Genomic DNA, 14,966 nt, shown 5'->3' with positions numbered 1-14,966 from the left:
GATCTGCAGCTAAACAGCAGAACAAAAATCCAGTACAGTACTGTATTTCAGGTTCTTTCAAGCATGCACGCTTTAGATGCTTGACAGGTCCAACATACATACAAAGTTTACCCATCTTATAAGACACACACTTTTCCACATCTTGAAATGACAAAGTAGTAATATTTACTCACTTTGCCCACATGCAGCTTCTTGTTTTCCCCTTCTCACAAGCTGTGATTAAACTAGGGCATCCTGAATTAACCAATATTTAAGAAATAAACATACGAAGATAGCTAATTTTACAGTTAGGAAATACCTTTATTAGGCCCAAACAAAATGTTGCAAAAGGATGGTGGTCCACATTAAGATAAATGCCTAACTGTGGAATTTGGATTCCCTGCCTCCCAGCTCTCATTCTGCTTAGCCATCCTTTCCCCTTTGTTACAAACTGAGGAAACTATGGCCAGGATCCTACATCACACTGGCAGAATGTAATGCTCTACCAGTATAATTATGTCTCATTCCCTTCTATCCCAGTGCAACCATCTCTTTCCGTGTGAAAGTACACTCCCACAGCCAGTTACGTGACTAGCAGGGTGGGCAGGTGCAACATTGAGTTGGAAGAACAGAGAAAATTTTCTCCAACATCTAACAGGATGCTATCTTTTCTCACCTGTGGAACTATAGACAGACACTGCCCAGAAGAGTGGCAGAGTGGAAAAGTTCAGTTTTATTGCATACCTTCTGGCATAATGACCTAAAAAGCACAGAGTGCGAGGTTATGCCTATAGTAGTAGTTCTCAGTCTTTGGCCTTCCAGATGTTTTGGATTTCAGCTCCCAAACTTCTGGGAGTTGAAATCCAAAGCAGCTAGTGGACTAAAATTTGAGAAGCACTCACTTACAGGATTTCAGACTGTGTTTATGAGCTTTGGAACAAGCTAAGATCTTCAAATCATGGCTTAAAAATTTGACTTGTTCTGAAGCTGCTAACCATAGTTTCCCAGGTTTAGAATAATGCTTACAGACTGGTTTAACTGCAGTTCATGTTCAGATAAGGATATCTCTTCATATTTCTGCTTATTAAACTCAAGTATGATTATTCAAAACCAGGTCATTGTCAGCTAACCTTGCCTTTTTCGTAAATAATAATAATAATAAAAGCACAAGGGGTTCAAGCCAGATGTAGTTATGCTTAAATTTAACCTACTGAAATCAACAAAACCTTAGTTCTGGCCAACTCATGCTACAGACTCTGCTCTAAACATGACTAAATCTGAATAAGAATACTGATAATGGCTCAGCATAGCAGTTTGCTGCCCCAGCTCTTTTCCCTTGTTAAGAAGTGTTCAGTAGTTTACAAAATTCCAGTCATTTGAAATCAGACCATTACTGGCAAATACTTATTTACAGGCCTACATTCGGAAGCTTCTTGTTCTATGAAATGGCTGGAAAGGTTTTTTAAATGCCCATAGCAACAACAGTGGTTTCTGTTTACTTTTTTCTGGAAATAGAACTGCTTCACTTTCAGGAGTAGGAAATCGCTCCTTGTATACTTCAGGATAGGATTTCTGAAACTAGAAAAAACAAACATGCAAATTCATTAACTGATTTCATTCTGACCCATTTAACCATGGCTTATTAATTAAAGCAGACTTTTTCAATATCTGCTCACAAAAGGGGAGGGAATCCCTTTGTTCTGTCAAATGCTATAGTTCAGTTTCAATGTAGAGGCACACATAATTTAAGGGTTTGGGGTTTTTTGGGGGGGTTGCTTTCTTGTTGTTATCTCCAGCAATAATACAGCAACAATACAAAATTAACTATGTTTCTTCTTCGTGGTCTCTGCAAATCATACAAATGGGTTTCACTGCGCCTGCGCAGTGCTGCTCGGAACCTACTGGAATCACTGGGCAAAGTTTACTTTGCAACATATAGAAACTTTTTGGCGGTAACTCCGCCCACCCGTTATAAGGCCCCTGCCTTCCCGCTCTTTTCCCCAGTTCCTTTTTTCCGCCGCGCTAGCTGCTTCAGGGAACTTTCGCTTGCTTCGCTTGCTTGGAATCACTTTCGTTTTTTGACCTCGGACTGTACTCTTGACCATTCTTTGTCTCCCGCCCCTGGTAACTTCGAACTTCGGACTGTTGAGCTCGGTTCGGATTTTCCTCTGGCTTTGACAACTTGAAAATGCCTGCACCCTTCAAGAAGTGCGACATTTGTGGGGGCAAAGTGCCTGTCCAGGACCTGCACTCCTCCTGCCTGCTGTGCCTCGGCAAGAACCATGACACCAAGACCTGCCTGCTCTGCAGATCCCTCTCGTCTCAGGCCCGGAAAAACCGTGAGTCCCGGCTTACTTCGGCGATTGCCCTGGGCAAGGTGCAAGAGGGAGGTTCGCGGTCGTCTTCCGTTCCACCTTCTGCGCCACCAGCTTCATCCTCTCGGGCCAGTGTGTCCAGCGTGGCATCCGCGAGGGCCGCCGTTTCCAGTGTGGTGTGTGTCCCAGCCGGGACCGTCCCTCCCACCACCTCCGATGTGGCCCGTGGCTCGAAACCGCCCAGCGCCACCGACGAACCCTCCAAGCGTCCCCACAAGTCTTCGGGGACTGAGGGTGCCGAGCCGGCCTCCAAACCGACGAAGAGATCGGAGAGCTCGCATGCTAAGAAGGCCACCGAGGCGGAGGTCCATCTCGCCTCGCCTTCGTCCTCCAGGACATCCAAGGCATCCCGCCACGCTCCGAAACCCAAGGAGCCAGCTGTGCCTTCGGGAGTGACCCATGCCCCGTCATCTGACAGGGCAAGGTCCCCAAGACCCTCCTCTTCGGGAGCGGCGGCTGTCCTCCTGGATCTTCCGGACAATCCTTTCTTTCCATCGGAGGAGGCTCCAAGGCCGGGGAAGAAGAGACATCACGACAAGACGGGTCGTGATCCTGCCCCGAAAAAGTCCAAGTCTTCCAAGGATCAGTCCACTGCTGACCCGCCAAAGGCGAAGGACAAGAAGCGTTCCCCTTCTAAAAAGGCCTGCGCTTCCACTCTGGCAGCCCCACGTGATCTGGAGCCTGCGCCCGAGGCTCGGCTGACTCCGGTACCGGACACGCCACCACCCCAGCCCACCATGGACTTTGTCCACGGGACGGAGGACACCGTTCCTCCCCCCTCACCGGAACAACGGTCGCCTTCCCACTCTGGGATCGACAACGACGAGGACCAGCCCCGCAGACACCAAATACCGGACCTGTTCCTCGACACTCAATCAGGCCGGTACTACTTGTCGATATCGGAGGAGAGAGCAATCAGGGAGTTCACCAGACTGAACCCCCATCCTGCAGACCCTCAGCAGGGCACCTCGTCCAGATCGGTCCCGACTGTATCCGTGTGCGAGAGGCCACCATCTCCACCTCGCAGGCGCTCACGATCCTCGGCTGACCTCACCCCGGCCCGTCCGAGATCCCAAGTCAGAGTGTTGGATGCCCTCTCCTCCGACTTGGACTCCGATGATGAGCCCTTGCCTCCGTCCGAGGCACCATCCGAGGAGGATGTCCTCTCCGTGTCGGCCTCACCTCAAAGGATGCACAATCCTGAGCCGTCTTCCCCGTCGGACGACGTCCGGTCCTTCAGTGAGCACGTCGTGAAGATGGCGAGGGCTCTCGACATCGAGCTCGCGTTCCTGGACGACGACGCTCAGGATCCGGTAGAACGTTGGGTTCACGGACGAGTGCCTACTCCACCTTGTCTTCCTCTACTCCCGTCGCTTCAGACCATCGTGAAGAGGTCCTTGGATTCCCCGGCCACCCTGTCTGCTTCCTCCCGCAAGGTAGAGTCATTTTACAGAGTCGCCCCGGCGAGCTGTCCTTGGTTGGCCGACCACCCCAGGCCGAACTCTGCGATCGTAGAGGGAGCCCAGCACAGCTTCGTTCCGAAGCAGGCGACCTCCCCGGTCAACTGGGAGGCGAAGAAAGTTGATGGCCTAGCCAAGAAGGCCTACTCGGCGGCGGCCCTTGCGGTTAAGGCCGTCAACTATACCGCCTGCATGGGAGCCTACATTCAGACCCTCATGGAACGGATCTCCCCCCTCATCCCGGACATTCTGGATGAGGTCCAGAGGCAGCTGGTAGAGGTCAGAGACGAGACTCACTCCATCGGGAGTTAGCTCATCACCACCTCCAGGAACATGGCTGACTGCGCTGGGAGAGCCATGTCTGCTTCCATGGCTCTGAGACGACACGCCTGGTTGAGGGCCTCGGACCTCAACCCGACCGTCAAGGTGGCCATCGAGGACATGCCGCTCGATGGGACCGGGCTCTTCCATGCCGAGACCGATGACCGCCTGAACAGGAAGTTCAGGATGAAGGCGGCGGCGAAGAAGCATGGCATGTCCTCTACACCGGCTTCTCCATTTCGAAAGCGTCAGCGCCCGTGGCAGCCGCAAGGTCAGTCTCAGGGGACCTTCTCCCGGGATCGGCAGTCCCAGCAACAGGGCTCCCAGAGACACCGCTTCCCCTTGCAGTCTTCCTCCTCCTCTGGCCGTCGCAACTTCCCGCCTCGGTACCGCAAGTCCCGCCGGCAGGACACCGACCAGGGGAAGAAGAGAACCTGAAGGGACGCAGCGCGCTTCGTCCCTCCTTCACCCCTCTTCTTTTTGGACATTTTGAGGCCCTTTGTTAACATCTGGGCCTCCATAACATCGGACTCGTGGGTTCTCAATATCGTCCATAGGGGTTATGCCCTCGAGTTCCAAGAGCTCCCTCCAACTGGAGCCTTCATGTCCACTCCTCCCTCGGACACCCTTCTCGACGAAGTGCGCGCCTTGCTTGGTAAAGGGGCAATCTCCCCTTTACCGCCCGATCTATGCCCTAGGGCCTTCTTCTCCAGGTACTTCACGGTACCGAAGGCTGATGGGGGCATCAGGCCCATCCTGGACTTGAGACAATTAAACTTGTTCCTTGACTACCGCCGCTTTCGAATGGTAACTTTTGCTTCCATTCTACCTCTGCTCCGCCAGGGCCTGTGGTTCGCGACCATCGACCTGAAGGACGCCTACTTCCACATCGGGATCCGAGAGTCCCACTGGAGATTCCTCGCCTTCGCTGTCGGCTCCACCTCGTACCACTACAACATCCTCCCTTTCGGCTTGGCCACGGCTCCACAGGTCTTCACAAAGTGCATGGCACCGGTGGTGGCATACCTTCACCAGAAGGGCTTCATGGTCTTTCCCTATCTGGACGACTGGCTGTTTGTAGCCGAATCCCAAGACGAGCTGCAGGAGGCAGTCTCCTTCGCCTTGCGCCTCTTGGACTCCCTCGGGCTGGTTGTCAACACGGAAAAGTCTCACTTCGCACCGACCAGACAAGTCAAGTTCATCGGGGCCATCCTCGACTCCGACAACTGCTTAGCCTTCCTCCCTCCGGATCGGTTTCAGGCCCTGACAACGTCGATCAAGCCATGCATGTCCCACAGAAGGGTGAGAGCCAGAGATGTCCAAGTCGCCCTAGGCCACATGGCATCGACAACATTCGTCACCCCCTGGGCAAGACTTCGTCTTCGGCCTCTCCAATCCTGGTTCCTCTCCGTCTTCTCTCCATTAGAGGACCCCCCATACAAGTGGCTCACGGTACCGAGACCGATAGCCGCCTCCCTCAGATGGTGGTTGGACTGCCACAACGTTTGCACCGGGATGCCTTTCCATCAGCCCCAAGCACAACTGACCCTGACAACCGATGCATCCCTGGAGGGATGGGGCGCTCACCTGCTCGACCTGGTCGTCAAGGACAGGTGGTCCACACAGGACAAACGGCTCCACATCAACGCTTTGGAGATGCTGGCAGTGGAAAAGGCATTGAGGGCATTCGAGTTTGCCGTCACGGAGAAGGTGGTCCTTCTGAGGACGGACAATACCACCGTGATGTATTACATCAACAAACAAGGTGGCACCAGGTCCAGGACCCTGCTCGACCTCACTCTCCGCATCTGGGACTGGTGCATCCAGAGACGCGTCCTTCTCCAGGCGATCCACCTTCCCGGGGAGGACAACGAGCTGGCAGATCGCCTCAGCAGATCTCCATCGGTGTGCCACGAGTGGAGACTCCATCCCGAGACGGTCAGCGATCTCTTCGACCGGTGGGGAACCCCCCAGATCGACCTCTTCACGACCAGATGGAACAGCCACTGTCCCCAGTTCTGCTCCAGGAAGCGAATGGACGGATCCCTCAGAGACGCATTCGCCTTCCTCTGGACGGGGGAGCTTCTCTACGCCTTCCCTCCGTTCCCTCTTATCATCAGGGTGGTGTCCAAGATGACCACGGACCACTCGCATGCGATCCTGATCACCCCGTGGTGGCCGAGACAGCCCTGGCTTGCATCCCTTCTTCACCTCTCCAGGAGATGCTTCCTCCGCCTAAATCCCCACCCGGACCTGCTGTCAATCCAGGACAGACGGATTCTCCACCCGGACATCGAGAGCCTGCCGCTGGTAGGCTGGAGGATTCAACCCTGACTGCCCTGCCGGAGGCAGCAAAGACGGTGATCCTGGCTGCAAGAAAACCTTCCACCCAGCGGTCCTATGCCCTGAAATGGAGAAGATTTGGCCTCTTCCTTGACCAAAAGGGCTTGTCTCCTGCTCAGGTGTCCACTCCAGTGGTGCTGGAGTTTTTGTTCGCACTTTTGGATGAGGGGCTGTCCCTCACATCCATCAAATGCTACCTGTCTGTCATTTGTGCCAAATACCAGTTCGGGGGGAGGGTTTCTTTCTTCAAGGACCCTTTGGTGAAAGGGTTCCTGAAGGGTTGTGCCAACCTGTATCCTCCTGTGTCGGTACCTACACCAGCTTGGAGTTTGGAGACGGTACTGTCCGCCCTCCAATCCAAGCCCTTTGAACCGATGGCCACAGCGGACTTGAGACTATTGACTTGGAAATCCGCTTTTCTTGTGGCCATCACCTCTGCCCGCCGTGCGGGCGAACTCTGTGCTTTACGGAGGGACCAGCCATTCTTGAGGTTCCACAAGGACAAGGTGGTCCTCCGTACGGACATTACCTTCTTGCCGAAGGTTGTCTCTGCTTTTCACATGTGCCAAGACATTGTGTTGCCCACTCTCGCATCCAACCTGACGTCGGATGCGGAGCGACGCCTGCACTCTCTTGATGTCAGGAGAACACTGGCGTTTTATTTGGACAGAACTGCTGCCTCCAGCTGGTCCGAGAGACTTTTCCAATGCTACTCGGAACCGAAGAAAGGGTTGCCTGTGTCTGCGCAGAGGCTTTCCAAATGGGTGGCTGGTACCATCCACCTCTGCTATGAACTGTTGGGCAAACCTCTCCCTGGAAGGGTTCGGTCTCATTCCACAAGGTCAATGGCAGCATCCTCTGCATTCCTGTCGGGGATTCCTTTGGAGGATGTCTGCAAGGCTGCTGTCTGGTCCCGACCTCTAACTTTTATCAAACATTGTAGGTTGGAAACCAGGGCCATCCGAGACGCAGCTTTCGGGAGGGCTGTGTTGGTTTCAGGGTTGCATTGATTGCACTACTGATAATTTATGTTTCAGTGCTTATGTACATGTGTCACTGTTTTTACATTCTGTTGAATGTTGGTTGCACAATGTCTATGGGACCGGTCTTGCATGACCTCTGTTCCCTCCTCAGGTTTAACAATGTTTTGCTATGTTTGACCTTGCATGAACAGAAGGAGACTGACCCTTTTTATGGTTCAAGGTGTTTATTATTGTAATAAATATACCTTTGATTCAACATAGCTTTGGTTTCAGGACACTCCCTCCGCCGCATACCTTAGCTTGTCAGTCTAAACCCATTTGTATGATTCGCAGAGACCACGAAGAAGGAGGACAGGTTGCTTACCTGTAACGGTATTTCTTCGAGTGGTCATCTGCGAATACATACAAATCCCACCCGTCCATCCCCTCAGTGTCCTGCTCTTATTGGCTCTTTCCATCGCCTGCTTGGCGGAAAAATTGCGGAACTGGGGAAAAGAGCGGGAAGGCAGGGGCTTAGAAACTGCAAATACTTGAATCACTGGGAAGTGCTGTGTTGGGACAAAGAGAACAAATGTTTTGCATTTGTTAGCATTTCCACAGAAGTGGATGCTACAAAAGAGTACAGTCGGCCCTTCTTATACACGGATTTTTTATACACGGATTCAAGCATACACGGTTTGAAAATGTTCCAAAAACGATATTTCTTCGAGTGGTCATCTGCGAATACATACAAATGGGTTTCACTGCGCCTGCGCAGTGCTGCTCGGAACCTACTGGAATCACTGGGCAAAGTTTACTTGAAAGTCTTTTATGAGTCTTCAGGATTAGAATCCACAAAGATAAATCCAAAAGCAAATTTCAAGAAAACCAGAAAAGAATTTGGGGCAGGGGAAGGGGAGACAAAACCAGAAGGCAGCTACTCACTTCTCTCACAAGCAGTATATATTTAAATACATTTTAAAATGGCAAACCATTTGTAAGGTTGAAGAATAAATTTTAAAGGGATACTTGACTATTTTCTTTACCTGTTTCAACTTCTTCTTCTTCTCTTTGCGGGACATTTCTGTATTTGTCGCAATTTCTTCTAACAAGTCTGCCAGTGGCCCTTGACAGGCATTTGTTCTTTGGTGTTCAAATTCATTGGTGCTGATTTGATGACAATATGATGGAGCAGGCAAAGTTGTATCAGTATCAGCTCCTGGATATTTGATCTGCATTAAACATAGGGAAGATATTTTTATAAGAAAGGTCAGATGTTTGTATGCTGGCATTATTTTATAATTTATTCTCTTCATGGATAAAAATATTATGAACTGAAAAGAGAAGAAGCAAATTTCACCATGCTGGGATTTTTTTGGTGCTAACTCCATCTTTGTGCAATTGCCTCTTATAGAAGAAAATACTGACTTGGGCTTTCATAACATAATGCTATGAAATACCTTTATTCTTGCATGGAAGGCTGCCAGGCACTAACATAGGTTTAGAATAGTGGCTTAAATCTTACTGGTGCCCCAGCTTGAGTAGATCTATTGAATCAATGGGGTTTATGTAAGTTTTGACTTACCATTCAACAATTGATTCTGGAAGTCTACTAATAATGACCAACAATTGGATTCAGACTGTTCAAAAATACACCTTTTGTGATATATTTTATCACTGTGATTGTTGATAAAAATTAAAATTTTGTTTCTCAATAATGAATAATCATTAATGTATTCCACCGCTTTCATTGTATTTTTCTTAACTCTTGGACTGATGGTTGTAAAAACGTTATTGGGAAGCAGTATATAAATGAAATTAGTTTAATTTTATGTTGGTAAAGGGCTCTGTGCTGAGAAAAAATAAGATGTGTTGCAGCTCCCACCTGAACCCTTTGGAGATGGGCTACATGTTCCTCTACTGAAACTTTCAAAGAAGGAGAAGCATTTAAGATCTCATGATAATTGTCCATTAAGAATGACACAAGTTTAGCAGCTAGTAGTTCATCCAAGTCAACTTCATCCTTGGAACAAAGAATACAGCGAGAAAAAGCCTGAACCATCTGAAACAAAGAGGAAACAATACAATGGATCAGCTTTCACAGCATGTACCAACATTCTCATTTATTGCTATGCTATAGGCTTGGTTTTTGTTAAGATTCCACTAACTCTCACAAATGCCTTCATATCTGGAATGGAGGAAACCTCAAGTCACCGCAATGAATGATTAATTCTTAAAGTCTGGTTTGTGTTTCTGTATATTCCATCATGTTAAGTACTGAATTAGGCTGCTACTCCCTCCCCCCCCCCCCCCCCCCTGGTTTCCTAATCTTTTAATATCTATATGGAAGGCTGATACAATCCAGTCCTTTCTGTGCTGAGAAAAACTTACAGTTGAATTTGTCTGGGGTGAATGAGAGAAAGGTTAATCTCAGCTCATGTTTTGAGAATTAACCAAAATCTGATATTTTTTCATATTTGGGGCAGAAGCAACGTAAAGCATAGAAAATGCATATGTAAGGGAAGCAAAACTGAAATATTTCACCATCTCTAGTTCATCTTTCAAACATGCTATAATTACAGATGTTGCACTGAGCAGGGGTTTGAGATAGAAACTAGCACTAAATGGCCTCTGATTATTATTATTATTATTAACCTTTATTTATAAAGCACTGTAAGTTTACACAGCGCTGTACATAAATTTTGAGATCCCTTTCCAACTCTACAATGCAATAGGTTTATTTAGATTATTTCTATTTGACTTTTCTACTTGACTCTTCAGGCAGAGCTTTGACAGTAGCCAATTGAAAAATCCATTAGTTCAAGTAAAATCACAAGATTGCAATCTGAGTACTAGTGGAATTTCCTGATGAAGGGCAAGAGCAACTCTCATTTACTTCCCCCATTTTTTGTCCACCTCTCCCTGCTCAATCACTGTAGCAAACAGGACACAAAGCTGGCTACATAGCAGATAATGAAGGGGGATGAAAGGAGTGGGGGAGGAAGGATGGACTGCCAGCTGTCACCTGCTTTTTCAGGGAATTTAAAATATGCACTGTGAATTTCCGGCTAGAAATGAAAGTTGTGCAGGCAGAGACTAAATATTTTTTTTCCAGAGCACATCTTCTCTCTTTTTTGAAAATGAGCCTCATCTTGCACAGACAAGTCTACACCAAATCAATTCCAAATTAATTCCATAAACCCTTCCAATCCCAACTCACATACATACCAGTGTTCTTGTCCCAACTGTATCAGAAAGTGGTGGTAGATCCTTATTTGAGCTGATCCGGGCCATCATAGTAATCAGCAGCTGTAGCTTTCGACGATTGGGTGGTGGCAAAAGAAGACAGCATATCTGAAGTGCTTCAATAGCCAGTTTTTCCTCCTGCAGAAGTCCTGGGTCAAAACATAAGACTTATGTTCAGCTACCAGAATCACCAATAGCCTTTGGCTTGCTGTAGATGCAGCACTACTACCATCTTAATCACAGTTATGAGACTGAGAATGGTCTCACATTTGAGCACCTCTTTGTCCCACCTCTTTCACTGTCACAAATTCCTCTCCCTTCCTTCCTTAGCTTTAACAACTGGTGTATTGTACTGTTATACTGTATATGTCTCGTAGCACTAACCATGGTTAATGCTCATCAGATTTTCTACCTTAGTAATAAAATTTTGAACTGGTTCACAATCTATGGTTAAGAGAGAATCCTAGCTCCCATTAACCATAGACAGAGTAGACACTATTGGTGCATATGTAATTAAAATTTTGTAATCTAAATTTAATTAAGATAATGTAATATTTAGGTTCTAATTTATCTCTATTTTCTTTTGGCATTAGGCAAATGTTTGCTTCTTTCCATGTATTATGTATATTCGATGATGACAATGAATTCATCACCTTCTGGAGTGGAGAGCTAATCTGTTCCGGAAAAAAATTGTAATAAAGGGCTGTAAAGCCATCAGGGCCTGGGGCCTTGTTAACTTTAATCTTCTTAATAGCCTCCTCTACTTCAGTCTTAGTTATTAATCTATTTAATTTCTCCCTATGTTCCTCTGTAATTTCTTTTGGATTCCGTTTTAAAAAAAATGAATTCCATCTAGATTGACTTCTCTTTCTTTATATAATTGTTAAAAAAATTACAAAATATATTTTAATCTCCTTTTGTTTTGTTAATATTTTATTTCCCTGTCCTCTGATTTATGTAATCCTAGATTTTTCTATTTTTTCCCTTAATCTATATGCCAACCATTTCCCTGATGTATTAGCCTGTTCAAAATATTCAAAACTACTCTTAGAAAGTACTTTCTTTCTAATTTCAGCTGTTAATACCAAGTCTAATTGTTTTTTGAGCATTTTTATTTCATTTTTTTGTTTCCTGACTTTTTTTGTTTTCTCTTGTCTAATTGGAGTTGTCTCTCTTTTATTTCTTTATTCAAATTCTCTATTTTCTCTGTTTCCTCTTTAACTCTATATTCTCTTTTATAAAACAACCCCGCATTACTGCTTTACTTGCTTCCCAAATTTATTCAATTTTTACATCTTTTGTTGTATTTTCTTTGAAGTACAATTCACCTACCCCCACGCCAGTGGGGAACAAGCTCCCAAGTGGGAGGAGGACTGCTCCAACACCCCCTCCATCGGGAACAAGCTCCTAAGCGGGAGCAGGACTGCTTCGACCTCTTGTGCGGCGTCTCCAAGGGGGTAGGGGCCGGTGAGAGGCCCTTCCTCAAAAGCCGGCTTTCCGGCTCCCTGAAGGACGCTGCACCTACCCCCACGGCAGCGGGGAACGAGCTCCCAAGCGGGAGGAGGACTGCTCCAACCCCCCCTCCATCGGGAATGAGCTCCTAAGCGGGAGGAGGACTGCTTCGGCCGCTTGTGCGGCGTCTCCAAGGGGGGAGGGGCTGGTGAGAGAGGCCCTTCCTCAAAAGTCGGCTTTCCGGCTCCCTGAAGGACGCTGCGACTACCCCCACGCCAGGGGGTGGAGCAATTTTTTTTAGGTGGTATACAGCTTGGCGAGAGGATGAGTGATGGGGCTGCATTAGGCGGAGCTCCCATTGAAGTAGTGTGGGGCAGGAGGAGATATAGCGGTAGGAGAGTGGAGACTCACCATCCACTCTCCTAGCCAAAGAGGCCTGTGGGTCAGTCCAACTATACCACAAACCCTGTCTCTGCTCCTGTGCAATGCCAGGTCGGTAAGAAATAAGACCCATATCATGTTCGATCTAATAGAGGATAAGAGCTGCGACCTCGCTTGTATTACTGAGACCTGGCTTGGGCCTGAGAGTGAAGCGGTGTGGGCACAGGCCCTCCCAGCCGGGTACTCAGTTAAGGACCAGTGCAGGTTAAGTGGGCGGGGGGGGGGTGTTGCCTTGATCCATAAGAACACCCTTTCCTTGACCAGGAACCATGTCCGACAGACTGTGTATATCGAGTGTATTTACCTGACCCTGAAGGCCAGGGACAGTCTGGGGATTCTGTTGGTCTACAGGCCACCCGTGCGCTAACAGATTCCCTAGCCGAGCTGACGCAACTGGTCTCGGAGCTGGTGCTGGAGTCCCCCAGGCTTCTTGTTCTGGGGGACCTCAACATCCCCTTTGAGGCCAGTAATGGTCCAACAGGTGCAGCTCGGGAGTTCATGGCTACCATGACAGCCATGGGCCTGTCCCAATTAGTCTCAGGGCCCACGCACTTGGCTGGTAATACACTCGATGTCCTCTTCTGTTTGGATATGGAAACTCCGTGGGCGGAGGTCACTAATATCTCCGCCTTGTCATGGACGGACCATTTTCTGATCGAGGCTAGTATCCAGGCTTCTACCCGGATCCCCCACGGGGGTGGCGGACCTATTAGAATGGTCCACCCTCGAAGGCTGATGGAACCCAATAGGTTCCAAGAAGCCCTAGAGGGGATGGTTGGAACTGACGGCGATTCTGTTGATGCCCTGACTAACATCTGGGATACAGTTCTCTCCAGGGCTATACACAGCATCGCTCCCAAGTGTCCTTTCCGGCCTGCTTCCAATAAAAAGCCCTGGTACACGGAAGATCTCAGGGAAAGGAAGCAGGCTGCGCAACGACTAGAGCGCAACTGGTGAAGACATCATCACTTATCCGACAAGGCACACCTAGAGTCTCATTTGGAGGCCTACGAAGTGGCAATAAGTGCAGCAAAGAATTCGTTCTATGCTGCACATATTGCGTCCGTGGAGTCGCGTCCGGCAGAGCTGTTCAGGGTTGTGAGGGAGCTGACCCAACTGCCCCCTGCCCTGAACCCTATTCTGAAACCATCTAAGGCCTGCTGTGACGAGTTTAATAACTTCTTCGTGGATAAAATATCTCGGATAAGGGCTGATCTCGACGCCAGTATTAATTCAGAATCTAATGTAGAGGCATCCAGAGCTTCCGCGGACTCTGTTAAACTGGACCATTTTGAGTCTGTAAGTACCGAGGATGTGGACAATATTCTCCATAGTGTTAGAAAGACGACATGCTCTCTCGATCCCTGTCCCTCATGGCTGACAGCTCAAGGGGGAGCGGTTGTTACAGGGATGTTACACCGCATTATTAATTCATCCTTCAGGGAAGGGCAGTTTCCAACTATTTTGAAGACAGCCATTGTAAAACCTTTGTTAAAAAAGCCCTCTCTTGACCCCCCAATTCGGAATCATTATCGGCCTGTCTCGCTGCTGCCATTTTTAGGGAAGGTGATTGAGAGGGCAGTTGCCTTTCAACTACAGGGGATGTTGGAGGAAACGGATTTTCTGGACCCATTTCAAACTGGCTTCCAGGCGGGCTATGGAGTTGAGACTGCCATGGTCGCCTTCGTCGATGATCTCCGTCTAAGCATGGACAGGGGTAGCGTGTCCCTGTTAGTGCTTTTGGACATCTCAGCGGCCTTCGATACCATCAACCATGGTATCCTTCTGGATCGCCTGAGGGAGTTGGGTATCGGGGGCACTGCTCTGCAGTGGTTCCATTCCTACCTCTCGGGTAGATTCCAGATGGTGGAGCTGGGGGACTGTTGCTCCGATAAGAGGGCCCTTATATCTGGGGTCCCTCAAGGAGCGATTTTGTCCCCCATGCTATTCAACATTTACATTTGGAGACACGGGGCGCGGTGTTATCAGTACGCTGATGACACCCAAATAGTCTTCTCTGTGTCTCCAACTGATGCAGTGACTAGGGATGGCATCTCCCCTCTTAATGCCTGCTTGGAGTCGGTAATGGGCTGGATGAGAGACAACAGACTCAATTTGAATCCAGAGAAAACGGAAGTACTGGTGATAGGCTCTCCTGGCCTGGGGAAGGAAAATTTTCCACCTGTCCTGAATGGGGTCATGCTCCACGTGAAGGACTCAGTTTGCAGTCTGGGGGTGCTTCTGGACTCGTCGCTCCACTTTACATCTCAAGTGGATGCGACGGTCAGGAGCACCTGCTATCAGCTTTGGCTGATACACCAGCTGCGACCCTTCCTGGACCGGGGGGACCTTGAAACCGTGGTACACGCTCTGGTAACCTCTCGGTT

The 14,966-nt window shown here is 48.6% G+C and overlaps 1 protein-coding gene across 1 annotated transcript in view; it reads right to left on the bottom strand.

The window, feature by feature from the left end:
• Positions 1 to 603: 603 nt before the first annotated feature.
• Positions 604 to 14,966, bottom strand: part of DEPDC1B (DEP domain containing 1B) — a 45,980-nt gene continuing 31,617 nt past the window's right edge. The window contains exons 8-11 of the mRNA XM_042455309.1: positions 10,669 to 10,835; positions 9,326 to 9,502; positions 8,487 to 8,672; positions 604 to 1,557 (exon numbers count right to left, since the gene is read on the bottom strand). Of these exons, the coding sequence (XP_042311243.1) occupies positions 1,396 to 1,557; positions 8,487 to 8,672; positions 9,326 to 9,502; positions 10,669 to 10,835 (692 nt within the window). The 3' untranslated portion in view covers positions 604 to 1,395. The remainder of the gene's footprint in view (positions 1,558 to 8,486; positions 8,673 to 9,325; positions 9,503 to 10,668; positions 10,836 to 14,966) is intronic.

The sequence above is a fragment of the Sceloporus undulatus genome, chromosome 2 (assembly GCF_019175285.1).
Source record: "Sceloporus undulatus isolate JIND9_A2432 ecotype Alabama chromosome 2, SceUnd_v1.1, whole genome shotgun sequence".
In the NCBI taxonomy this organism is placed as follows: Eukaryota; Metazoa; Chordata; class Lepidosauria; order Squamata; family Phrynosomatidae; genus Sceloporus; species Sceloporus undulatus.
This window is presented reverse-complemented; position numbering and strand designations above follow the sequence as displayed.